General features: G+C 46.7%; 1 protein-coding gene across 1 annotated transcript; it reads left to right on the top strand.

The window, feature by feature from the left end:
* The first annotated feature begins 202 nt into the window (after positions 1–202).
* Positions 203–19,736, top strand: LMAN2 (lectin, mannose binding 2). The gene is made up of 8 exons (XM_082835628.1): positions 203–432; positions 603–721; positions 13,485–13,602; positions 14,432–14,511; positions 14,660–14,821; positions 14,911–15,025; positions 17,724–17,843; positions 19,057–19,736. The coding sequence occupies exons 1-8, from the start codon at positions 222–224 to the stop codon at positions 19,215–19,217; spliced, it is 1,086 nt and encodes a 361-aa protein (XP_082691754.1). The 5' UTR covers positions 203–221; the 3' UTR covers positions 19,218–19,736.
* The last annotated feature ends 7,048 nt before the right edge of the window (positions 19,737–26,784 follow it).

The following is a 26,784-nucleotide window of genomic DNA, read 5'->3' on the forward strand; positions in this document are numbered from 1 at the left end:
TGCTGAGGCTGGCTGACAGGTGCCTCGCAGCCGCCAAGGCACTCGACCAGGATGGGAGGCTGCTCAGCAAATACAGCCGCCGTCTCCACGGCAGCGAGGCTTTACTTTTGCTGGCAGTTCCCAGGTGACACTAGGGTTGGAGGGCTTCCGGCCGGAGGCTATTAGATGGAACACCCGGAAGGCGGAAGTCCTAAGACGGAAGTGGTCGAGAGGAACGGAGAATGGCGGCGGCGGCGGTGGCGGCGGCAGGCTGGGTTTGGCGCTGGGGCTGGGGCCGGCGATGCCCGGGGAGGCCTGGGCTTCCCGGCCCCGGCCCTGGCCCCACTACACTTCTACTTTTTCTTCTGTTTCTGGGGCCGGTGGCTGCCGATATAACTGACGGCAACAGTGAACACCTCAAACGGGAGCATTCGCTTATCAAGCCCTACCACGGTGAGGCCTGGGGCGGGAATGAGTTCAGGGTGAGGGCGAGGCTGGATGGGGTTGGGGAAGGGGTGCCCTTTATCCTGGTCAGAGCAGTTATGTGGGTTCTCTGCCTCTGGCAAAGCGAGTCCTGGCCTGGCCTTTTACGCACCTGTCTGTGCCCGTGTCTCTGCCCACAGGGGTCGGTTCCAGCTCCACGCTCCTCTGGGACTTCCAAGGCAGCACAATGCTCACGAGCCAGTACGTGCGTCTGACCCCTGACGAGCGCAGCAAAGAGGGCTCTATCTGGAACCACCTGGTGAGTGGTTCCCAAGAGGCTAGGCAGAGCATTAAGTAAGCCACTGCAGTCAGCAGCCTAGACCTGAGCTTAGTTTGAATGCCGCCCTTCCCTCCTCCGTCCCCTTCCCCATCTTGGTCACACCCGCCAGTAATAACAGGTAATGACAATTGAAGTAACCATGTGTAAGGAGCTGTGCTTGACATTTCGTACACTCTTTTTACTTCGTTCCTTCAAAGCCATGTGAAGTAACTGATGTTATCTCTGTTTCACTGACTAAGAAGCTAAGACTCAGAGTTGAAAGTGCCTTCCCCAAAATCACATAGCCAGTAAGTAGTGGGGCTGTCATCTGCCTGAACTGAACCCTCTCATTAGTGGGATAAGTGGAACGAGTGGGGTCTTCATTGGGTATTTTTTGTGTGTTAGGCACTGACTTCAACGTGCCTTATCGCACTTAATTCTCAAACAGACTGATGTAGATGGCTATCCTGAGTTTTTGCAGAGCTAACAGACAGCGAATGGCATAAACAACGTTTAAACTCTGATCTGTCTCATTTCCAAGCCCAGCAATTCATTTGCTACACTTGACCCAGCCTGGACAGTGGAGGAACCCCTTAGAAATACTTGCAGACTCAGTCCCCTTCCTTAGTGCTTGATTGAGGGTCTAGTCATCAGTGGACTCATGGGCAGTTTAGTTTCTGTGACCTTTGCTGTAGAGGTTAGGGAGCCTCAGGTGTCACTGGTGTGTCATATATAAGCAGTGGCCAAGATCAGCTGCTGCACAGACTCCACACCAAGGAAGGTCAGGAAAGGGGTGAAAGGGGAATAATTGGGGGCAGAATGTACTCCTTCCTCAGCCTGCCTGATCCCAACCGTTCCCATGGCCTAAGCTGTTGGCGAGTGTCCTAGTTTTCTTTGTTACTCTGCTCTTTGGTCCCTTCTGGATGACGTCCCCATTTAGTTCTGAGAGCCCACACTGTTCTTGTGTTGCCTCATCTGCCTGTTACCTCAGCTCCACCTCTCCTTCCAGCTAGGGGCATCTGGGGATACTTTGTTTAGCTTTCACTCTGATCCTCAGAGCCTGGGGTCTCCTGTGAAGGGACAAACATGCATTATGTCTGCACAGTCCGGCCTCTAGTGCCTGACGTTTCCAGTCATTCGCTCTGTTAATTTTGTTCCAGCCTCTCTGGCTGCCTTCTTGCCTCAGGACCTTTGCACTTGTTACCTCTGTCTGGGACACTGTCTCCAGTCTCTTCATGCTTGCTTGGTTTCTTCTTATCTGTTAAGTCTCAGCTCGAGTGCCACCCACTCAGAGAGTACTTCATTAACTATTTCCCCCGGAGTCACATTCTGTCACATTTTTCTGTCATATAAATTTTTAAAAAAATTTTATTTTATATTAGAATATAGTTGATTTACAATGTTGTGTTAGTTTTAGGTGTACAGCAAAGTGATTCATTTATACATATACATATATACATTCTTTTTTCAGATTCTTTTCCCATAGAGGTTATTACAGAATATTAAGTAGAGTCCCCTGTGCTATACAGTAGGTCCTTGTTGTTTATTTTATATACAGTAGTGTGTATTTGTTAATCCCAAACTCCTAATTTATCTCTCCCCCACGTTTCCCCTTTGGTAACCATAAGCTTGTTTTCAAAGTCTGTGAGTCTGTTTCTGTTTTGTAAATAAGTTCATTTGTATCTTTTTTTTTTTTTTTTTACATTTCACATAGAAGTGATATCATATGATGTTTGTCTTTCTCTGTCTGACTTACTTCACTTAGTGTGGTAATCTCTAGGTCTATCCATGTTGCTGCAAATGGCATTATTTCATTCTTTTTTATGGCTGAGTAATATTCCATTGTATATACGTACCACATTTTCTTTATCCATGTCAGTGGACATCTAGGTTGCTACCATGTCTTCACTATTTTAAATAGTGCTTCAGTGAACATTGGGGTGCATGTATCTTTTCAAATTAGAGTTTTGTCTGGGTATATGCCCAGTAGTGGGATTGCTGGATCATATGGTAGTTCTATTTTTAGTTTTTTAAGGAACCTGCATACTGTTCTCCATAGTGGTTGTACCAGTTTACATTCCCACCAACAGTGTAGGAGAGTTTCCTTTTCTCCACACCCTCTCCAGCATTTATTGTTTATAGACTTTTTTTTTAATAGTTATTTATTTGGTTGCGCTGGGTCTTTTAGTTGTGGCATGAGAACTGTTAGTTGTGGCATGCATGTGGGATCTAGTTCCCCTGACCAGTGATTGAATCTGGGCCCCCTGCATTGGGATCATGGAGTCTTAACCACTGCGCCACCAGGGAAGTCCCTGTAGACTTTCTGATGATGGCCATTCTGACTGGTGTGAGGTGATACCTCATTGTAGTTTTTTTTGTTTTTTTTTATCCTTAGATAGCTTTTTATTATATCATCATTCAAAGGAGCATATGATAAGAGAGCAGTGGTATAAAGTGCCAAAGAAGATCAGGAGAGAGTTGACTTGTTGACTTCAGGCTGGGGTGAACATGGCTTCACAAAAGAGGTAGCCCATGAGCAGAAGTAGGTTTCTTCTTTCTCGAGAAACCAGAACCCCTTTTGCTTTCTCCAACAAAACATCCATTCAGAATACTATTCTTTGCCAAAAGATAAAATTTTGAAGTCATCAAAATTTTGAGGCCATCAAGGAATTACATAACAAAAATCATGATAGGTTTCCAACTTTCTTCAACATGCAGGGTTATCTGCTCCTTCATGGAAGCTAGAATAGTGGTGCCTGTGGTCTCGGGTTCCATGCCTGGGCCAGTGGAGGCAGCTTCCTGATGGGTCTGTGGTTGCCTCTCCTCCACCAATGAGGCCTGCTCAGGAGCTGGCATTCCTCTTTCCAGGTTAGGCAGCGGCCGTTGTCACCCTGGGGATCAGGAACATCAGCTCCAGGGGTCGCCTCTGCGGCACCCCAAAAAATTTAAAGAGTGCCGCAGCCGAGCGGCTGCCTGCCTTTCCTTCTCCCACCTGCTCCCTACCCGGAAGTGGCTCTCCTCCCCAACCCCCCCCCCCCAGCAGCGGTGGTGGCCAACTTGCCCCTCTACCCTTGCCCGTGGTGCCACCCCAGAGCCCCCTCTACTGCCCAGAGGCTGCTGCCACCCACCTAGCCGCCTGCCTGCCTGCTCAGCCACCCCCTCATTCTAGTGTTGATGTGCACTTCTCTAATAATCAGTGATGTTGAGCAGCTTTTCATGTGCATCTTGGCCATCTGTATGTCTTCTTTGGAGAATCATCTATTTAGATCTTCTGCCCATTTTTTGATTGTATTGTTTGTTTTTGATATTGAGCTGCGTGATCTATTTGTATACTTTGGAGATTAATCCCTTGTCCATTGCTTTGTTTGCAAATGTTTTCTCCCATTCTGTGGATTGTCTTTTTGTTTTGTTTATGGTTTCCTTTGCAGTGCAAAAGCTTTTAAGTTTAATTAGGTCCCATGTATTTTCAGATAACTTTTTCTTTTGGCCTCACTGTGCGGCATGCAGGATGTTAGTTCCCCAACCAGGGATCGAACCCGGGCCTCCTGCAGTGGAAGCGTGGTGTCCCAGCCACTAGACCGCCAGGGAAGTCCCCATGTTTTCTGGTAACTTTTAAAAATTATAATGTAGCCTTATATTTTTCAAGGAAGTGAGTTCAGCATAACATTACAAATTTTTTTTTTTTTAAATGAGGTACAAATAGTGCTGGAACTGCTAGAAATTGGTTCAGTCCCAAGTAACTTAATTATGGTTGGAGGTAGTTGGTGGTTGGCAGTGTCACAGGCTGAGAGAATTCTGTACTTGCCTTCATCAAGTTTTTCAGTCTGGAATATAATTGTGCTGTCTTTCTTCCCCCGCCTCCTGTTCAGTGGAATCTAAATATTGCAATTTGAGATCCACTCTTTTATTTATTTATTTATTTTTGGTATCTTTATTGGAGTATAATTGCTTTACAATGTTGTTAGTTGCTGCTGTATAAGAAAGTGAATCAGCTATATGTATACATATATCCCCATATCCCCTCCCTCTTGAGCCTCCCTCCCACCCTCCCTATCCCACCCCCTAGGTTGTCACAAAGCACCGAGCTGGTCTCCCTGTGCTGGGCAGCAGCTTTCCACTAGCCGTCCATTTTACATTTGGTAGTGTATATATGTCAATGCTACTCTCTCACTTCCTCCCAGCTTCCCCTTCCCGCCCTGTGTCCTCAAGTCCATTCTCTACATCTGTGTCTTTATTCCTGCCCTGCCACTAGGTTCATCAGTACTGTTTTTTTAGATTCCGTGTATATGTGTTAGCATACGGTATTTGTTTTTCTCTTTCTGACTTATTTCACTCTGTATGACAGACTCTAGGTCCATCCACCTCATTACAAATAACTCGATTTCGTTCCTTTTTATGGCTGAATAATATTCCATTGTATATATGTGCCACAGCTTTATCCATTCATCTGTCAGTGGACACTTAGATTGCTTCCATGTCCTGACTATTGTAAATAGTGCTGCAATGAACATTGGGGTGCATATGTCTTTTTGAATTATGGTTTTCTCTGGGTATATGCCCAGTAGTGGGATTGCTGGGTCATATGGTAATTCTATTTTTAGTTTGTTAAAGAACCTCCATACTGTTCTCCATAGTGGCTGTATAATTTACATTCCCACCAACAGTGCAGGAGGGTTCCCTTTTGAGATCCACTTGAATAAGCCCAAATTGTACATCATTTTTAAAAATTGAACTTGTATTTTCATTTCATTTCCCACACAGAATTTTAACTTAATGCAGTATATTTAATGCTTGAAAATTTTACTGATTAGCCTATCATGTACCTCTGCAAATAAAATAAGTGTAATAATTTAAGCTTTTAACCTTGTTGGGACCTTGAAATTAAGTTTTAATATTTTCTTTGGGATTATTATAATTATCATTGGTATACAATTGATCAAAAGAAATGCCTTACCCAATTACACAATTTTTGAATAATTATTACACAAAGTAAACATTTATTGAAATGCATCTCATCCAGCTGTCATCTCCCCACCCCTGTTTGGATGGATGTCATTGTCAGAATGAGAAGCTTTAACGTGACTTCTGCTTTTTGTTCTTACCTGTGTGAATGCTGAGAACTTGTGTTTGCTTAAATAGTAGATGGAGATGCAGGGAGTTTTGTTATAGCAGGGTCACTCAGTGTTTTGAACTTCTTTGGTTTATAAACCCTAAATCATGTAGTGATCTTTCATCAAAAATTTTAACAATGTATCAGCTGACTGTTAGGTTAGCTCTGCCTTGATGTGGATAGACCTAGAGACTGTCATACAGAGTGAAGTAAGTCAGAAAGAGAAAAACAAATATCGTATAATATTGCTTATATGTGGAATCTAGAAAAATGGTACAGATGAACTTATTTGCAAAGCAGAAATAGAGTCACAGATGTAGAGAACAGACTTATGGGAGATTGGGATTGACATATATGCACTACTATAGATAATATAAAATAGATAACTAATGAGAACCTACTGTATAGCACAGGGAACTCTACTCCGTGGTCTATGGTGACCTGAATGGGAAGGAAATCCAAAAAAGAGTGGATATATGTATACGTATAATTGATTCACTTTGCTATACAGCAGAAACTAACACAACATTGTAAAGCAACTATACTCCAATTTAAAAAAAAAAAGGATTAGGTCTGCCTTTCACTTTATTGCAAGCCAAGACACAGAAACTACCTAACTATAAAATGGTCTGTGACCGCCAATGATTGATTCTGATTTAGTTGGCCTGGGGGAGGGCCAGGGCATTAAGATTTCTGAGCTCCCCATGTGGCTCAGCTGTGCGGCCAGGATGGAAAACCATGGCCATGTCATGTTCTGCCCTCAAAAGCAACTTCTACATCAGTTCTAGCCCATACCTCATCTGCTTAAAATCCTTCTTTATATTGTCTGTATCACAGTATTCTGTCTGATGTTCTGCAGTCTTACCTGCAGTACACAGAGACTTTTTAAGGCCGGGATAGTCTTGGAGGTCTAGGTCTAGGTCTAGGTCTTCTAGGTCCTCAACTTCCATGTGTACTCTTTCCTGAAACTGATCTCCCTGCAAACATGCCAGGGACAGGAGGGGAGGTTTTCCTTTCCCACCTTCCAGTGCATCGTTGCCCTTCTCAGAGGCACACCTCCCACCAGCTTGGAGTCTTATTCTTAGTGCATTGTTCCCAGGCATAGAAAACTCCTGGGCACCAAAGAGCCCATTTGAAATCTTAGTTTCTAGGCTGACTTTTGTGTATGTGAGATATGTTTTTAAGTTTTTTCAAATACATGAGGGCTTTTCTAGTTATCTTTTTAAGTTATTGATACCTAGTTTAATTTCATCGTGGTCAAGGAACAGGTTCTGTGATTTCAATCCTTGGAGGTCTGTTGAGACTTGCAAATGGTCCTTCGAATGATCAGGATTTTGGGGAAACATTCCATGTGTGTTTCTGAAGGATGTGGATTCTTTACTGCTTGAGTGAAATGTGCCATTTAGATCCTTAGGTCATGTTTGCTGATTGGGTTCAAATCTCTATATCTTTCTGACATTTTTGCTTGTTTTTATCAGTTATTAGGAGAGGTGTATTAAAATGCCTGTGTATGGATTTGTCTTTATCTTTGTAGTCTGTCAGTTTCTGCTTTATATATTTTGAGACCAAAATTTTCCTGAAAAATGGAGTCTTTTGTTCTTAAGAAGAGTCCCCTTCTAAACTTTGTTATTGGCATAGCTGCACAAGCTTGCTTTTGCTTAGTTTTTGCATGCAATATCTTTTTCTATCCTTTTCTTTTTCCCACTTCTTTATGTTTTAGAGTTGTCTCCTGTAAACAGCATAAAATTAGGCTTTTGGACAGTTATTCATTATTTTTATTGTGGTAAAATACAATAACATAAAATTTACCATTTAACCTTTTATTGTTTTTTACTTTTAAATACTTTAATATTTTAAACCATTGTCTTCAGTACGATACTCAATGGCATTGGGACAGTTTTTTTAAATGTAATGGTCACTACAAAGGATGTAAGAATATACAATGGGGAAAAGACAGTCTCTTCAGCAAGTGGTGTTGGGAAAGTTAGACAGCTGCAATACAGCTGCAATCAATGAAGTTAGAACACACCCTCACACCATGTACAAAAATAAACTCAAAATGGCTTAAAGACTTAAATATAAGACATGACACCATAAAATTCCTAGAAGAGAACATAGGCAAAACATTCTCTGACATAAATCCTACCAATATTTCCTTAGGTCAGTCTCCCAAGGCAATAGAAATAAAAGCAAAAATAAACAAATGGGACCTGGTCAAACTTATAAGCTTTTGCACAGCAAAGGAAACCATAAACAAAATGAAAAGAAACCTATGGACTGGGAGAAAGTATTTGCAAATGATGCGACCGACAAGGGCTTTATTTCCAAAATATACAAACAGCTCATACAATTCAATAACAAAAAAAAACCCCAACCCAATCAAAAAATGAGCAGAGGGCTTCCCTGGTGGCGCAGTGGTTGAGAGTCCACCTGCCAATGTAGGGGACGTGGGTTTGTGCCCCGGTCTGGGAAGATCCCACATGCCACGGAGTGGCTAGGCCTGTGAGCCGTGGCCGCTGAGCCTGCGCGTCCAGAGCCTGTGCTCCGCAACGGGAGAGGCCACAACAGTGAGAGGCCTGCGTACCGCGAAAAAAAAAAGAGCAGAAAACCTAAATAGACATTTCTCCAAAGAAGACATACAGATGGCCAATAGGCACATGAAAAGATGCTCATCATCTCTGATTATTAGAGAAATGCAAATCAAAACTGCAGTGAGGTACCACCTCACACCGGTCAGAATGGCCATCATTAAAAAGTCTACAAATAATAAATGCTGGAGAGGGTGTGGAGAAAAGGGAACCCTCTTACACTGTTGGTGGGAATGTAAATTGGTGCAGCCAGTATAGAGATTCCTCAAAAAACTAAAAATAGATTTTCCATATGATCTGGCAATCCCATTCCTGGGCATATATCCAGATAAAACTCTAATTTGAAAAGATACATGCACTCCAGTGTTCATTGCAGTACTATTTACAATAGCCAAGAGACGGAAACAACCTAAATGTCCATCGACAGATGAATGGATAAGGATGTGGATATAGAATGGAATATTACTCAGCTACAAAAAAGAAGGAAGTAATGCCATTTGCAGCAACATGGATGGACCTAGAGATGATCTACTAAGTGAAGCAAGTCAGACAGAGAAAAACAAATACATCAATTATATGTAGAATCTAAAATATGACACAAATGAACATATTTATGAAACAGAAAGAGACTCACCGATATAGAGAACAGACTTGTGGTTGCCAAGGGGGAAGAGGGTGGGGGAGGGAAGGATTGGGAGTTTGGGATTAGCAGATGCAAACTATTATATATAGGATGGATAAATGACAAAGTCCTACTGTACAGCACAGGGAACTATATTCAATATCCTATGATAACCCATAATGGAAAATAATATGAAAAAGAATATATATATCTGTATAACTGAGTCACTTTGCTGGACAGCAGAAATTAACATTGTAAATCAATCTTCAATATTTAAAAAAATGTAAATACTGTAAAAAATGTAAATACTTTGATTACTGTAAATATGTATCTGCATGAAAAAGAAAATAAAATTTCTCAAAATATTTTTATTGTAACATAGAATGACATAAAAGTTACCATCTTAACCACTTTTCTTTTTATAATTAAAAAAATTTAGTTATTTATTTTTGGCGGCATTGGGTCGTTGTTGCTGCGCAGGGCTTTCTCGGCGAGCAGGGGCTACTCTTCATTGTGGTGCGCAGGTTTCTCATTGCCGTGGCTTCTCTTGTTGCGGTACACAGGCTCTAGGCATATGGGCTTCAGTAGTTGTAGCGTGCAGGCTTCAGTAGTTACAGCTCGCGGGCTTCAGTATTTGTGGCACGCAGCCTCAGTAGTTGTGGCTCACGGGCTCTAGAGCTCAGGCTCAGTAGTTGTGGTGCACGGGCTTAGTTGCTCCGCAGTATGTGGGATCTTCCCAGACCAGGGCTTGAACCTGTGTCCCCTGCATTGGCAGGCGGATTCTTAACCACTGCGCCACCAGGGAAGTCCCTTAACTGCTTTCAAGTGTACAGTTTAGTGGCATTAAGTACATTGACCTTGTTGTGCAACCATCACCACCATCTATCTCCAGAACTTTTTCATCATCCCAAACTGAAACTGTACTCATTAAACACCAACTCCCCGTTCCCTGCCTCCCCACAGCCCCTGGTAACCACTATTCTACTTTCTGTTTCTGAATTTGACTCTTCTAGGTATCTCACATAAATGGAATCATAATATATTTGTCTATATCTGGCTTATTTCACTTAGCATAATATCTGCAAGGTTCATCCATGTTGTAGCATGTGTTAGTACTTCATTCCTTTTTATGGCTAAATAACATTGTGTGTGTGTGTGTGTGTGTGTGTGTGCGCACACCACATTTTGTTTATCCATTCATCTGTTGGTGGACACTGGGTGGTTTCCACCTTTTGGCTATTGTGAACAGTGTTGCTACGTACATGGGTGGACGTAGATGGTTGTTTTCACTTTTTTTTTGGTAAATAACTAGGAAATGGAATTGCTGGGTCATATGGTAACTCTTTGTTTAACTTTTTGAGGACCACCAAACTGTTTTCCATAGCAACCACACCATTTTACATTCTCACCAGCAGTGCATCAGGGTTCCAATTTCTCCACATCTTTACAATACTTATTTTCCTTTTTTTAAAAAAAAATATTTATTTATTTATTTTTGGCTGTGTTGGGTCTTCGTTTTTGTGCGAGGGCTTTCTCTAGTTGCGGCAAGCAGAGGCCACTCTTCATCGCGGTGCGCGGGCCTCTCACTGTCGCGGCCTCTCTTTTTGTGCAGCACAGGCTCCAGACGCGCAGGCTCAGCAGTTGTGGCCCACGGGCCCATTTGCCCTGTGGCATGTGGGATCCTCCCAGACCAGGTCTCGAACCTGCGTCCCCTCCATTGGCAGGCAGACTCTCAACCACTGCGCCACCCCCTGATTTAGTGAATGGTCAGACTGAAGTCTCAGTCTGACCCTTTCCAGTTTTTTGATGATAGCCATCCGAATGGGTGTAGGGTGGTATCTTGTGGTTTTGATTTGCATTTCTCTAATGACTAATGATGTTGAGCGTCTTTTCATGTGCTTATTAGCCATTTGTATATATTCTTCTATGAAAAAATGTGTATCCAAGTCCTTTGCCCATTTTTGAATTGGGTTTTTTGTTGAGTTTCAGGAGTTTTCTATATATTCTGGACATTATATATGATTTGGAAATATATTCTCTCAGTCTGTGGATTGTCTTTTCATTCTCTTCATGTTCTTTGACGTGTAAAAGGTTTTAATTTTGATGAAGTCCAATTTGATTTTTTTATTGTCTGTGCTTTGGTGTAATATCTAGAAAATTATTGCTAAATCTGGTGTTGTGAAGATTTTCCCCCATTGTTTTTTCTAAAGAGTTTTGTAGTTTTAGCTCTTAAGTTTAAGTCTTTGATCCGTTATTTATTTTTAAAATTAAACTTTTTATTTTGAGATAATTGTAGATTCACATGCAGTTGTAAGAAAAAATACAGAGATTAAGAGGTACAGACTTCCAGTTATAAAATAAATAAGTCATGGGGATGTAATGTACAGCATAGGGAATGTGGTCAGTAATATTACAGTAACTTTCTATGGTGACAGATAGTTACTAGACTTATTGTGGTGATCAATTCGTAATGTATATAAATATCAATCCCTGTGTGGTGCACCTGAAACTAATATTGTATATGAACTGTACTTCATTAAAAAAAAGAAGAAGGAAAAATAATACAGGGAGATCATGTGTACCCTTACCAGCATTTAGTCTATCTACATTTAGTAAAATTACTGATATGTTTATTTGGGTTTAATCTGCCATCTTACTATTCACTTTCTGTTTGTACTGACTGTTCTCTGTTCATTCTTCTCTCGGGTCTTGGCTTCTTTTGGGTTGGCTAATTTTTATTACACTTTTCCTCTTCTATTAGGTTGAAAGTTCTGTGCTTATTTCCCAATATTTTAATGGTTTCTCTGGAGTTTAAAGCACACATGTTTTACCAAAGTCTAATGATAACGCGTACTTCTAACTCCTTCCAGGACAATGCAAGGCTTTTAGAGCACTTTAACTCTTTTTACCCCGTTGTTATTAATCTTTCTGTTTTAAATCACACAAAGCATTATTGTTTTATGCAGTCAAATATTTATTTAGATTTTTAGTCTCATATCTACTTTAGTCATTGTTCTTCATTCCTTCGTGAATCTCTGACTTTACGTCTGGATCCGGATCACTTTTCTTCTCCCTGAAGAATGAAAGATAACTTTTTTCTTTTTTTTAATGAATTTATTTATTTATTTTTGGCTGCATTGGGTCTTTGTTGCTGTGTGTGGGCTTTCTTTAGTTACGGCGAGCGGGGGCTACTCTTTGTTGCAGTGCGCAGGCTTCTCATTGCGGTGGCTTCTCTTGTTGCGGAGCACGGGCTAGGTGCGTGGGCTTCAGTAGTTGTGGCTCACGGGCTCAGTGGTTGTGGCTTGTGGGCTCTAGAGCACAGGCTCAGTAATTGTGGCGCACAGGCTTAGTTGCTCCGTGACACGTGGGATCTTCCCGGACCAGGGCTTGAACCCGTGTCCCCTGCATTGGCAGGCGGATTCTTAACCACTGCGCCACCAGGGAAGCCCCTGTGTTTGCAAGATTTTTTTTGCTGAAATGTGAGGCTTGGGTGCGTCTGTTTAGTCTAATTTCAGAGATTGTGAGGACTCATAGCTGAGCTACAATCCCTGGGAGGCCTTTCTCATTCATTCTTACTTTTCAGTTGCAGTTTTTGTCGTCTCAGTCCAAAGCAAGACTGGTTCACCAGGCCTTCCATCCCCTCAGCAGGTCTTGGACTTAGACTCCGTGCCCATATGTCCTTGAGACCTGGTTCTTATCACCTCACAGTTGCCCCCTCCAGAATCTTCAGGGTCTCCCAGAGCCAATGAACTGTCAAGAACTGGGAGGGCTGACTTCACACTGTGTCAGGCTGTAGTGCAGGTGCCTGCAAACCCTTTGTTCTCAGGGGCCAGGTTTCCTCACCTGGGCTCCTGGTGCCCAGGCCCAGAACAGTGAATCTGGTAAATCAGTGATGCACAAGCCAGATCACCCACAATGGGACATAGGGTTTTTATTTTTCATTTGAGTTTTTTCTAATTACAGAAGTAATATGTTCAATACAGAAGATTCAGACATAGAAAGTAGACATTCCCCTCCCAGAGTTAGCTTTCATTAATGTTGGTTCATATTTCTTTCAGTTCCTTCTTTCTCTACACATATGCTAATTTCTTTTTCAAAAATGAGCACATAGTGCTGATACTGTTTTGCAACTTATCTTTCCTCTTTTAGTATCTTTAATATCTTGATCTTGAACTGTAAGTGCTTATGGAACTCCCTCATTCTGTTAAAAAGCTGCCTCAGCAGCCTTGGGATACTCTGTGGCCTCCCACTCCCGACCTGGGAGGCCCAGCAGCCCCTTTCTCCCTGCTGAGAATGCTGGGGGGTCTGTTGGTCAGTGACACTCATGACCCTGCTGCCTGGCCCTGTTCTGAGTGTCATCTCGGTGCAGGGTCTGTGCCCGGTCACCTCCATCTGGCAGACAAGCTGGGGAGCTCTGAACAGCCCTCTCTGCTCTCCCTCTAGCCTTGCTTCCTCAAGGACTGGGAGATGCACGTTCACTTCAAAGTCCATGGCGCAGGGAAGAAGAATCTCCATGGTGATGGCATTGCCTTGTGGTATACCCGGGACCGCCTAGTGCCAGGTAGGGTGGCGCTCGCACAGGTGGGACCTGTGCATCTGTGGCCAGGGATCCTCCACTCTGCACCCCTTGTTAGGGCGCTGCTGCTCCTCTTTGAGGAAACCTGGGACCTGGGGGCAACTGAAGGGAGCGTCCTTTTAGAAGATGACCCTGTGGCTCAACTCTGTGCCCCATTGTGGCCTGGTGTTCTACACCAGCTAATAATGGTTTTACCATTCTACCATTTTATTTTATTTTATTTTATTTATTTATTTAGGCTGTGCCAGGTCTTAGTTGCAGCACGGGGGATCTTTAGTTGCAGCATGTGGACTTCTTAGTTGTGGCATGCATGCAGGTTCTAGTTCCCCAACCAGGGATCGAACCTGGGCCCCCTGCATTGAGAGCACGGAGTCTTACCCACTGGACCACCAGGGAAGTCCCTCTACCATTTTAAAAAGGATAAAACAAGGAAGACTGTGTGACAGAGACCATCTGTGGCCCACAAAGCCTAAAATGTTTGCTGTCTGGCCTTGGACAGAAGGGTTAAGGGATGGTTCTTACTGTAATGGCCACCTGTTTTTCACAGGTTGGGTATCCCCTTGTCACCTGACACCTCAGAGCACATAGGCAGGTGCTGTTCCTTCACAGTTCAGGCTTCAAACTTGAGTCCTCTCTGCCACACCCCTGAGACCACCCTCCAGTCCCCCACCCCACCCCCACTTAAAGATCCCTTCTCTTTCCTGGGAGAATGACCACAGATTAACCCACCCATGCTGGCATTACTTTGTCCTTCAGGTATCCATGGGACAACTCCAGTTTCTCCCGTTACAGGAGCATCTCCTTCTAATTCCAGGGCCTGTGTTTGGAAGCAAAGACAACTTCCATGGCTTAGCCATCTTCCTGGACACGTATCCCAATGATGAGACCACAGAGGTAGGCCCCTGCTCTCCTGCAGAGCAGAACGGGACTTCTCCCTGGTCCCTGCATGAGAGGAGCCTCCAGGGATCAGGGTGGTGGGTGCCCTGCGGCCTCCCACGGGCTGGGCTGGGCTGGCCTCAGAGTAACCCGTGTCTTGTTTCAGCGTGTGTTTCCGTACATCTCCGTGATGGTGAACAATGGCTCCCTGTCCTACGACCACAGCAAGGATGGCCGCTGGACCGAGCTGGCAGGCTGCACGGCTGACTTCCGCAACCGCGATCACGACACCTTCCTGGCCGTGCGCTACTCCCGGGGTCGCCTGACGGTGAGCGGGCGGGAGGGGCGGCTCTGGGGGGGCTCGGGAAGGTGGGCAGGCCGGCCCCAGGCTGCCCTTGACCTGCTGGTCGGCCGCAGGTGATGACTGACCTGGAGGACAAGAACGAGTGGAAGAACTGCATTGACATCACGGGCGTGCGCCTGCCCACTGGCTACTACTTTGGAGCCTCAGCCGGCACCGGCGACCTGTCTGGTGAGTGCGTGGGCTGAGCGAGGTGTGAAGTCTCAGTCTGACCTTCCCTGGTACTTCGGGAGCTTGTGACACAGCCAGTCCCTTTCCTTCTGACCTTCCTTCATTTGATTCCACGCTTGCCTGGTTTTCTTCCTCCTTTTCCCATATCCATGAGCAGTCCCTCACCGCCATCTCTCTCTGTCCTCTAGGGGCTGGGGTGCTTTGAATCTGGATGCAGTGGACCCCCAGATTTCCATCTCCAGACCTGTGTCACCAGCATCCTGCTCAGCATCTCCGCCTGGTGCCAAGCAGGCCTCTCAGCCTTCACACACCCACAGCCAGAGATAGAAACGAACCTCTGTCCTTGTAGTTGCTCAGGTCAAAACACCTTGGTATCATTCTGGTCTCTGCATTTTCTCTCACACGTCACCTCTCATCCGTTGGCTGGTCCTGCTGGCTTTGTCTTCTCCCTGCCTCAGACCACTTTTCTCCCTTCCTCTACTGCTGGCACGTCCGGGCCACCATCCTCCCTCACTCGGACAACCACAGGAGCTTCCCGGGGGTCCCTCTTCCCACGCCAGCCCCAACAGTTTCTCCCAGCACAGCAGCAGAGCTGCTCCTCCCACCTCCCTCCCAGCGGCACACTGCCAAGCCTGTGTGCTGCCTTCCCACCCCCTTCCCTCTGGTTCATCCTCCCTGCTCCCTGGTGACACTGCCCCTAGCCGCTCTTCAGACCCACCCCTGCCCTCCTGCCTTGGGCCTTTGTGCTTGCATCTCTCCCTTGGCTTCTCCAGGTCTTGCCCAGATGTCACTTCCTCAGTGGGACTGTCCCTGATTCCCTCATTTAAAGTCGCATACACACATCCCAGTCCCCTGCACACTTCCCATCACCTTTCCTAGCTTTATTTTTCTTCATAGCACTTAACCATCCTGGAATCTGCCATGTAATTTATTTCATTATCTGTGTCCCCCTCACTGAATTGTAAGCTCCACAGAGTCAGGGCTCTGTCTTGTTTGGCCCACGGTGCATGCTGTAAGCATTGGGATGCTGCCTGCCTACACAGGCCTCTTGGGGCCACCAGGCCTGGGTGGCACTTGATGGTGGCCTTTGGCCTTGGTCCTTAGTCCCTTCTCAAGGCCCTTGGGAGGCACCAAGCCTGGGGCTGGCTCCTGCCTACCAGAGCTAGGAAGCAGTGTGGAGAACCAGTCAGAGGCTTGTTTATTGTCAGGACAGATGTTTCCAGGGCCTGTGAGCCAGCACCGTTCAGGAGCCTGCCCTTCACCATGCAAATACCTGGGTCCACCCTGTCCCAGTGTCTATTTTGCGGGGCGGAGGGGGGGGTTTGTTTTAAAGTTTTTAATGTGGAAATTCCACTAAATACCCATAAGAGGGGAGGTGGTCTAATAAGCCCCTTGTTGCTGTTAACCAGCTTCAGTAATTACCAGCTCATGGCCCGTCTTGTTCCATCTGTGGATTCACTACAGCCCTCCTCTGGGTTACTTGGAATTCCATCTGACAGTGTTTCAGCAGGTGTCATGAGAAGGTTCTGGGAACAGAGCCAGATCTGTGGCAGGTGGATATTCTCTAAGGTTGTTTAGAGAGGCCCCGGGAAGGGCAATGGAGGGAGCCATGCACACAGTAGTGTCCGACCATTAGTTGGAGGGTTGTGCACGCCAGCCTCCCGTCAGGCATCGCATACATAAAGGCACGTGGTGTGTTCTTAGATAGGTAGCCGTCTCTTTCCCATTTTATACACCTGGGACCATTGGGCATTTGGGAGTTGAAGGGATCTTGTCAAGTTCATGCACCCAGGGAACGGCAGAGCTCAGATGGGACCTACCTGATGCCTGACTCCAGAGTCCATGCTTGTCCCTGGGCTTCCAGGGGCTGTGCATACTGGTGTCAGGTATGGCTGGGCTCTGCCCAATCCGGCCACGGGGGTCCTTGCTCTTTAGGCTCTCCCTTTTCCGGACCTTTCCTCAAATTCTAGTCAGTTAGCTGAGCTGATAGCTGGAGTCAGGTCCTTGACCGGGACCCTTGTCTTGGTTCGGAGCCTCAACCTCCCCATCTCAAAAATGGGTTGATCAGTTATTGTCAGTGTCATTTAGAGGTTCTCTCCTGCCCATACTAGTTGGACCCAGGCCTTTCTCAAGTCTCCTCAGGTACAGTCGCTTGACTGTGTGTCTGGCTGAGCTTTCAGCTGGCTGCCAAGTCGTTTGTCCGCATTCTGTATTTGGGTCTCTGTGACAGGAATGTCTGGGGGCTGCCTGCCCTTGGGAGGATCAGGCTTCTCAACCAGTCATAGAACAATGTGTGGGTCCTTATCTGGTTCTGTTTTCAAAGACATACTATCTGCAAGCAATACGCCTGTGCCTTGTCTGTACTTTCTCATTTATATGCCTTGATAACCATGCAAGATGGAGATTACCACCTGCATTTACAAATGAGGAAACTGAGCCTCAAAGAGGACAGCAGAGCCAGGATTAGACCCAATGATTTTGATTGTAAAACTCCTACTTTTTCCTGTCCGCTCTGCCTCCTTCCAGGTTTCTTGTTGCTGAGTTCTGGAGGTGTTCCAGCCCCTGGAATGCTGCCTGCTGGGGGCTACTGGGTTCTCCCCAGGGAACCTGGCCACTTTATGTGGTGGTGGGGGTGGTCGTTGGGCCACGTGCGCCGAAGCGTCTTCAGGCCCCTTAGAAGCTAACTCTCATCCTGCAGACAATCATGACATCATCTCCATGAAGCTGTTCCAGCTGATGGTGGAGCACACGCCTGACGAGGAGAACATTGACTGGACCAAGATCGAGCCCAGCGTCAACTTGCTCAAGTCGCCCAAAGGTATGCACTTGCAGCCCCTCCCGGTGGGGCCTGGGCTGGCTCGGGCAAGTGCCCGGGGTCCATCTGCCCTTCCCTGGTCCAGCCAGGCCCTTGGATCAGCAAATAGTGCTCATGAGCAGGTGTGTGGGCACCTGGTGTCTGCATCCTCCTGCACTCAGTGCTGGGATAACGGCCAGTGAAGCCAGATTGGCTGTTTGTTGGTGTGGGTGGTGCGTGGGGGCACTCTGATACCTCAGTGCGCGGCCTCAGTGAACGGCGTGGAAGTAGGTCCTGTGACTGCTGGGAGAGCTGATCCTCAGGTTTCCTCAGCTAGAAAGAGGTAAAAAGGCAAGATGTGAACTTGAGTTTTGGCAAAACCCCAAGCCTGAGTTCTTCCCAGAGTACTAGTCAGCCACCACTTCGTCCTCATGGAGCAAGGGTTCTCGTGCGGGAAGTGAGGCCCCTGTGTGTGTGTGTGTGGCGAAATCTATCCCAGGGGCTCCAAAGTTGTGCATGTGGGCCCAGCGGGTGATAGAGCACCAGTGGAACCCAACATTTTATGTGACATCTCACTTTTCTAAGATTCAAGTTGCTTTTAAATGTTTTGGGGGCCAAACAAATCCAGCCATAGACCAGTTTTGCGACCTTTGGTTGAAGGCTTTCTGCTGCCGAGGGTTTTCGGACACATCATCTGCTCTAGCCCACCCAGCAACCCCATGCAGCTGGCCAAGCAGGGGTTAACTCGTTTTCAGTTGGGTGGACCCATTGGGGTAGAGGGTCAAAGCAGAAGGATGGGGGTTGGGGGTCGGGGCCCTGGGAGAAACCGAACGCATCCAGATGTGATTGAGGGCAGCCTGTGGCCAGAGCTGTGTTTCTTCAGATGGGGACCTCAGACCACTGCATTGGGCTGGGAGTGGGCTTGTGAAAGCAGGTCCTGGGCCCGTCTCAGGCAGACTCAGGCTGTCAAGGAGACCCCAGGAGTCCAGTGTTCACCAGTTTCTTGTAGCAGAAAGCACCTCAGCCTGGATCCCTGGGAGCCTTGATCCCTGGGAACCTTGGTCCCAGTGAGGTTGGACAATCTCTGTGCATGCCCCTGCCCCTCACTGGTGCGGTGTGAGCAGGCCACAGCTGACGCCTCTAGGGTGGGTGTGGGGGCCTAAACGGGCTGTCGCCCTGCTCCCCCATCTCCTGGGAGCCTGTCCGGCCTCTCATTCCCCCCTCTCTCCTCCCTCAGACAACGTGGACGACCCGACGGGGAACTTCCGCAGCGGGCCCCTGACGGGGTGGCGGGTGTTCCTGCTGCTGCTCTGCGCCCTCCTGGGCATCATCGTGTGTGCTGTGGTGGGGGCCGTGGTGTTTCAGAAGAGGCAGGAGCGGAACAAGCGTTTCTACTGAGCAGCGGGCGCTCGACTTGGGGAAGGGCCCTGGCGCTAATGTGAACTTTTTTTTTTAACTAGGATTATAAAAGAAAAATAAGATGACCTTATTTCTTAACCATTTCAAAGAAATAATTAAAGAAGTATTTTCGTACCTTTTGCTTCTTGCCCAGTGGGGACAGGCTTCAGGGCTGGGGAAAAGGGTTTGACATCCCCACAGCTGGGTGCAGAGGCCCTTGCCCTATGCCAGCCTCTCAGGAGCAGGAGGTCTGTGCCTGGTGCTGGGTCGAGACACCCGCAGGTGGCTGTTGAACACTGGAGGCCCCAGACCACACTGGGGTGGGCATCTGAGGACATGAGCAGTGATCTTGTTCTGTGCTGTGTGGTGTGTGTGACAGAAGAGGAGGCCAGCTGGGGAGCCTGGGCCTTCCTGTTCACCCTCTGAGCTTCTTTCCAAGGCAGACCCTTGTGGGAGGCTGGAGGAGCAGTTTGGTGGGGCCCATAGTGTGACGGTTTGCTAAATAAAGTGAAATAACCAACCTCAGCTGTGTGGCTCTCCTAAGAGACTTGCTTTTCTTTTCTTCAAATGACATCCAGCTGGCCACGCTTTACAGCTCCTAGCCTCGTCCCCTCAGGCCTGCGGCACAGCCCCAGGAGGCAGATGCTGTGGTCCCCATTTCCCAGGTAGGGAATCACAGCTCTTGCAGGTCAAGCAAAACGTGCCCAGTGTCACACAGCTGGTGGCGTCATGGGCGCGGGGCCTGCGCCATCTCCATGTTCCCTGGGCCTCTGTGTGAAAGGATCCGGTGAGGTGAAGATGTGGTTCCCATGTGGTGGGTGCGACCTCCACCCAAGTGAACTCTAGGGGCTCTGGATGATCTGGAAGGGATTGTGGGTGCAGGAGGGCAGGTTGGGGTCAGCAGTGGTGTTCCCACTGGTGCCATGAAGGGTCAAAGGCGGTTCAGGGAGTGAAGAAAGCCCACAGCGGAAAGTGCCATGTGTGGCAGCTTCTGAGGCTCTCCCCGCGGTGCAGCTGGCTGCTGCGTCCAGTCCTCCCCTGACCCCCTGCCCACCATGGGACAGGGCCTCCATCCAGTCCAGCATCTTCCCACTCACAGTTAAGCAACATTTCAGCCATCACTAACTTCTTGATCACGTTCCTTCTCCACAAAAAGAGTCATGGGATGGCCAATAAATTGAGAGTTTCTTTTTTTTTTGGCTGTGCCCTGAGACATGTAGGCATGTAGGATCTTAGTTCCCTGACCAGGGATCGAACCTGTGCCCCCTACAGTGGACGTGTGAAGTCTTAACCACTGGACCACCAGGGAAGTCCCTGAGAGTGTTTCTTCACGATCTCCTTTATTCTTCTTTCCTCCAAGGACTTGGTTTGGTCTTCTTTCAGATACAGAATAATCTTTCTTCTACAGCCCATAGGTTTGCCTGTGTCAGTTCTAACCAGATGGTCCTTCTACAGAAGGCTCTAGGCATACTGCTCAATATGTTTGGTGATAAAGACCACTTTCAGCAACCAAATAGGCAGAATAAAACTCGACACCAAACTGGTCAGTCACAGGGAGGCTTCGCACCAGCCTAAAAAGCCTCCATGAATGCTTTGGTCCCAGACTTGGTGATAGCACCAAGGGTATTGATCAAATCATCCTTGGTCATTCCTATTTTGGTACCCACAATAGTGAGGGTTTGATCTTACTTGTCTGGAGTGAGATTAATGTGCAGCTGTTTCCCAGAGTCTAGTTTACTGGGATCTGTCAAGCTTTCATATCATGATTTTGTCCAGAGCATCTGATGAATTTGAAATAAGCTCCCTCAGAAAGAGCTCTATTCGAGTAGAAAGTATTGATGCTCAGTAACATCAACTGGGCAATTTCTGCCTGAAAGGCAAACATCTCAACCTCCTCCTCCGTCTTGGATCTGGGTTTTCTTAAGCGTCTTGGCTGAAGAACCACACGGGCTCTGCATCGACACAATGCCAGGACACAGAAGCAACTGAGCCTCCATCTTAAAGCAAGTGCAAACCCTTGCTCCCCGTTGCGGCCAGGCTTTTTGTAATTGATGTTATCAGTTAGATTTTCGTTGTGAAATAGATCGTGTGGAAGTAGATGAGGTGAAGGGTAAGAACTTATTTTCTCCTCGATCTTTCAGGCTCACTCCCAGAGCTCTTCTCTGATCTACTCTTAACTGTCTCCTGTCCCTCTCGATGTTTCCTGCGCATACACAGGTTAGGTGTTGAGAGATTGTTCACAAGTTTGACCAGGAGGTCTGAGCTGCCTTTCCTTTCCCTCACATGGGTCTGGGAGCTTGCTAATGAAGCCATAAGAGTAAACATGATCCTCATTAAAATATTTTATTGAGCACTTTCCTCAAAACAGTTTACTTACTTGAAAAGTAGCTAACGTGGAGTGCTTACTATGTGCCAAGTGTGGTTCTAAGCGGTTGTTGTGGATTAACTCACTTCACTCCATGCCATTTACTCACGTGGAGGCAGAGAATCCTCTAGGGAGGGTGGCTCCGCCTCACCGAGCATCTCCCTCCTGGAGGGGAGCGCTGTGTCCACACTGATACACGTGGCCGAGACCTGGAGCTTGGAACCCTCCGTGGCCTCAGCAGCCATGTCATCAGGACCACACTAGCCATACTTGATCTCCCCTGAATTTCTGAAATAGGCAAGTTGGCATCTGGTACTATATGGTTCTCACCCTTGACTGTGTGTTAAAAGTCACCTGCAGAATGAAAGCGAGCCTGCCTCATTCTCCAGCTCTGGTTTAAGAAGTTGGTGGCCTGGGCAAAGGCAGTTTTACAGTTTTAAAAGCACCCCCACTCCCGCCCGAGGGTTCTCATGAGTATCCAGGCTTGAGAACCAGCAGGTGTTAAGGTACTGATTTGAAGGCAGAGGTTAAAGTGATGGTGCTGGTCTGTGCTTGGCTCAGGGGCTTGTTTGCATCCCTTTCAAAGTTCACACCCAGAGGTGCTTCCTCAGAAGATTAGTTGGTTAGATGTGTGTTCTTAATCTGTCTTTTCACACATATGGGATCATGATGCTGTAACCTACATTTTTCCCAAGTGTGTTTAAAAATTGAATTATTTGATCGTTTGAAAGTTACATATAAATTTATATCCCTGGAGCTGCTGTGCAGTATGGGAAAAAACATTGCCGACATGCTTGCATACCTCTTTGTCCCCTGCCTTAAACCTGTGTCCTTCCCCCCAGAGGTGACTGCCCCTGGTTCTGACTTTTTATGTGCTTCTGAAAAATTCTACCATGGAAGTATGTATACCTAAGTACATAGTATTATTTTGCATTTTTAAAAATTATAAATGGCACACAGATGTATTCCTCAAAGTTTATTTATTTATTTATTTTTGGCCGCACAGCACGGTTTGTGGGATCTTAGTTCCCCAACCAGAGACTGAACCCTTGCCCTCAACAGTGAAAGCACAGGCTCCTAACCACTGGACCGCCAGGGAATTCCCTTCCTCAGCATTTAAAATTCAGCATTGTTTGTGAGCCTTTGGACCTCATGTAGCTCAAGATGTGGCCTGAGCAGACTCTAGTTCTCCATTCTGCACTGTTGGACATTTAGGCAGTTTCCAGGTTTTTCCCTTAGAGCGCTGCTCTAAACATTTGTGAGCAGTCTTTACGCACAAGTGTGCAGGAGCTACTGTTGTAATCCATGTGCGTTTCAGTTTTACTACAGGTCAGGGTGCTCTCCAAAGGGGGTTGCATCCATTCTGCACCCATCTTGGCTGCCAGCTACCTGCCACTTCTTAGCACTTGATGTCATCAGAGTGCTTAATTTTTGATAGTCTGCTGGGTGCAAAAGTTTTTTTGTTTTTTAACATCTTTATTGGAGTATAATTGCTTTACAGGGTGTAGAAGTTTTAATTTGGGTTTCTCTTCTAGTCAGTGGAGGATCTTTGTATCCTCAAAGAGGCATCAAGAGCTTGGAATGCCCTATGGTTGGTGCTCAGGCCTCTGAGAAGGTGGGAACTAGCAGATACTTGGACTCCAAAGGAGGCACAGCCCGAGCGGGGAGGAAGTGCAGTACAGACACTGATGGACAGGGCAAGGTCTGTGCCACTGAAGAGGCTGGAGCCAGCTGGCTACTGCTGCCGGCCTTGGAGAAAAGGAAATCAGCCCCTTCTGCCTTCTGCTTCCAATCTGCATCTAGTACTTTCCAACAGCAGAACCCAGCAGGAGGCTGGCTGGCTAAGGAGGCTGTGAAACGTAATTTACATAGTTCCAGACCCAGAATCACACAACAGTATAGAAAAGTGGGCTTGTGGCTTAGAGGCGATGATGAATAACCCGCAGGCAGCAGGCTGCTGGCCGCGAGGCTGCCTGGAGGGTGGCACACCAGGGTCCCTGGACCTGCCACTGCTGAAGCGGGCATTCACAAGGAGAGAAATCAACTTCCATGCATGTGTTGTTTCCTTTTATTCATGGTTGAACCTAATTCTAACTCGTGCAAGTGTAATCAGAGGGAGAATCTAATATGTAGAAGGAGGAAATACATTAAATGGCTAAGTTGGTAAATTTAGGAGAAATTTCACCAGTCATTGAGAATGTGGGAGGGAGTGGATCTCATGGAGAGGGAAGGTTAGGAGGGAAAGGGGCAAACCCTGCACTGCCTTGCCGGAAGCCTTGCAGGGGAGATGATGATTCATAATAAACTGGGTGGCTTGGGGCAGACCCTCCCAGTCTCAGCTTTACCTGAACCGGGGTCCTCTAGGGATCCTGTGGTAATAATCTTGCCCTCACCGCCATCCTGGGAGGGGTGGAACAGAAAACCAACAGAAATTATTTGGGATTTTGGTTTTAAACTGCTACTTTAAAAATATGCACTGACTTGCCTTCCTTGTCTCTTTGCTCTCCAATTCTTGTGTCCCAGGTCCTCCTTTTGTGTTTTTGGGTTTTGTTTTGTGGCACATGCCCTTTAGAAACTCTCTTAGAGATGGTTCAGGGGAGGTTATCATTCTGAACTCCCCTCTGCCTGAAAATAGGTTTATTTTGATCTTATACTTGTGTTTAGTGTTGCCAACTAGAAGTCTGATGTCATCTTCTGATTCTTGTTCCTCTTGAGTAGGTTCTTCTTTCTGGAAGTTTTTAGGAGTAGTTATCTTTGGTGATTGGAAACATTGCCAGGATATGTCCAGATTTGAGTCTTTTCTTTTTTCTCCTACTTGGCACTGGGGAATCCTCTTTCGATTTGAAACTTGTGTCTTTTTTCAGCTCTGGGAAATTTTCTCCTGTTATCGTTTATTATTTACTCTTCTGATGACCTACTATGTTGGTTCTACAACACTGCCCCAAGTTCTTTGATGTTTCTCCCCTCAAGAGGTAGGGTCCATGTTCTCTTTCCCCCTCCTTGAGTCTGGCGGGTTTGTGATTGCTTCCATTAGTGGAGTATGGCAGAGGTGACACGCTGTGACTTCCAATGCCGGGCCATAAAGGTCAGGCAGCTTCACCTGCTTATCTGGGACACTGGCCCTTGGAGGCACCTTGGAAGCAGGCCTACCTTCTGAAGCCCCAGACCGGGGAGCCCCAGGGCAGGCCTCCAGGTGACAGTCCCAGCTGGTCCCCTTCCTTAGCCATCGGAGCCCAGATGTGTGAGGGAAGAAGCCATCTGGGCTCCCACATCAGCTGTTGAGGTCATCCCAGCAGAAGCCCCAGACGTTGTGGAGCAGATGAGGAGCAATCTGTGCTCTTTTCATATCCCTGACCCACAGAATCCATGAGCATAAAAAAGGATTGCTGGGAATTCCCTGGTGGTCCAGTGGTTAGGGCTCCGCGCTTTCACTGCATGGGGCACAGGTCTGATCACTGGTCAGGAAACTAAAATCCCATGTGCCATGCGACACAGCCAAAAAAAAAAAAAAAAAACATTCCAAATGCCCATCAATAGGTGAATGAATAAACAAATTGTTAGAAAAAAAGGGGGGGAGATTGCTGTTTTACACCACCAAGGTTTGGGTGGGCTTTTATGCAGTAGTAGATAATTGGAGCTTATACACACCCCCACCCCTCCTCACCATCTCCTGATTCTCTCCTTCTAAGGTCCATTCGAGGGGAAAAAGTGTTGAAGTGGCCTTGGCCTTAATCATCCTGTGGTCTTGTGCTCTCGGTCATCTGATCGTTGGAAAACAGACATTTCCTACAGCAGATGTGAGCCTTTTGCCAATGCCTTATGTTGACTCTGCCGTTCAGATTGGTGATGTTTGGACTAATGTTGTACTGACCCTTGGAGACATGGCACCACCACTCTGGCCTCCTCCCACTTCTGGCAGGAAAGGGCAGTCCCTGCACATACAGGGCCACAGGGATGCATTATCAGGATAAGTGGCTGCTGACCTATCCCACCTACTTTAACATACCACAAGCATGCTGTGCAACTAGTAACCAGAGACGTTCTTCAGAGCATTGGGTGCCGAAGCCCAGGTCTTTGAGGACCGTGAGCGTTCCCCTTTCCAGTCTTGGGAAGGTTGGGTACAAAAATCCAAGCGATCAGCATAAGGTAGACTATGGCTCTCAGAGTGGGGTCCCAGAGGCACCAGGCCTACTGACCCAAACTGTTGGGGGCGGTGCCTGGGAATCTGCATTTTTAATAAGCATGTGAGGGGAGGCCTGTGCACACCACAGGTTGAGTCATGCTGTCCGAGTTAGCATTCTCTGGTGGCTTACACAAACCCACTACAAAACATTCTGAAAACCTATAATAATAGTAAAACAATCCAATAAAAGTAATGCTTTATCTGGTCTAGAATGAAACTGGGGAAATTTCAATATTCGTCATCTTGGACACAAAATCCATTTGGTAATGGTATTCCCTACTCTCCCCCAGAAGGCAGACAAGCACAATATTGAAACTCTAAAGCCCATCCATCTCCTTAGCCAATCTCCACTTAAGGGTGGGTGCAAGGAACAGGGTTGGGATAAGCCCCAGAAAGCGCCCCCTGGTGGCTCATTCCTGCTAACACTCCAGAGTCAAATATGGAATCACTTACTAAGAAAATTTGCAAACTGAGGACGGAATCCAGTTGGAATTTTAATCTCATATTTTCTATCTCAGAGACCCAATGTCAGAGTTCTCTCAGTTTCCGAGAGCACAGCCTCCCTTGAAGGGAACTTCATTCGAGGGAGAGCCCCCAATTTTTCCTGGGCTGGTTTTTGAAGCCCCAGAGTTGTGGGTTGGAGCTGCACTTTAAGCCAGCTCTGCAGCCTTGAGCGATCTGATTCAGGATTTTGATAAGGAGACTCTCTAAAATCTACTTATAGAAATTTCAACCTGGAATGCAAAAATAAACGTTTTTAGGATGCAGTCTAATTCTTAACATCATTACTTGAATTGCTTATGTTTCTGTTCATCCCTGCACATGATTTGGAAACAAATTTAATATCACCCAGAGTGTGCACAGCAATACAAGTTCCCTTAAATAAGCCAGCTCGCCATTTAAGTAAGAGGGTATCATCCCCCTGATGCAAGAGAGTCATGCCCCAGAAATGTTTATGACTGAAAAAGGATGAGACCCTCTCAAAGTAGAAACTTATCATATCAGGAACTGAAGTTTTC

This window comes from Leucopleurus acutus (genome assembly GCF_964270905.1).
Source record: "Leucopleurus acutus genome assembly, chromosome: 3".
NCBI classification, from domain to species: Eukaryota; Metazoa; Chordata; class Mammalia; order Artiodactyla; family Delphinidae; genus Leucopleurus; species Leucopleurus acutus.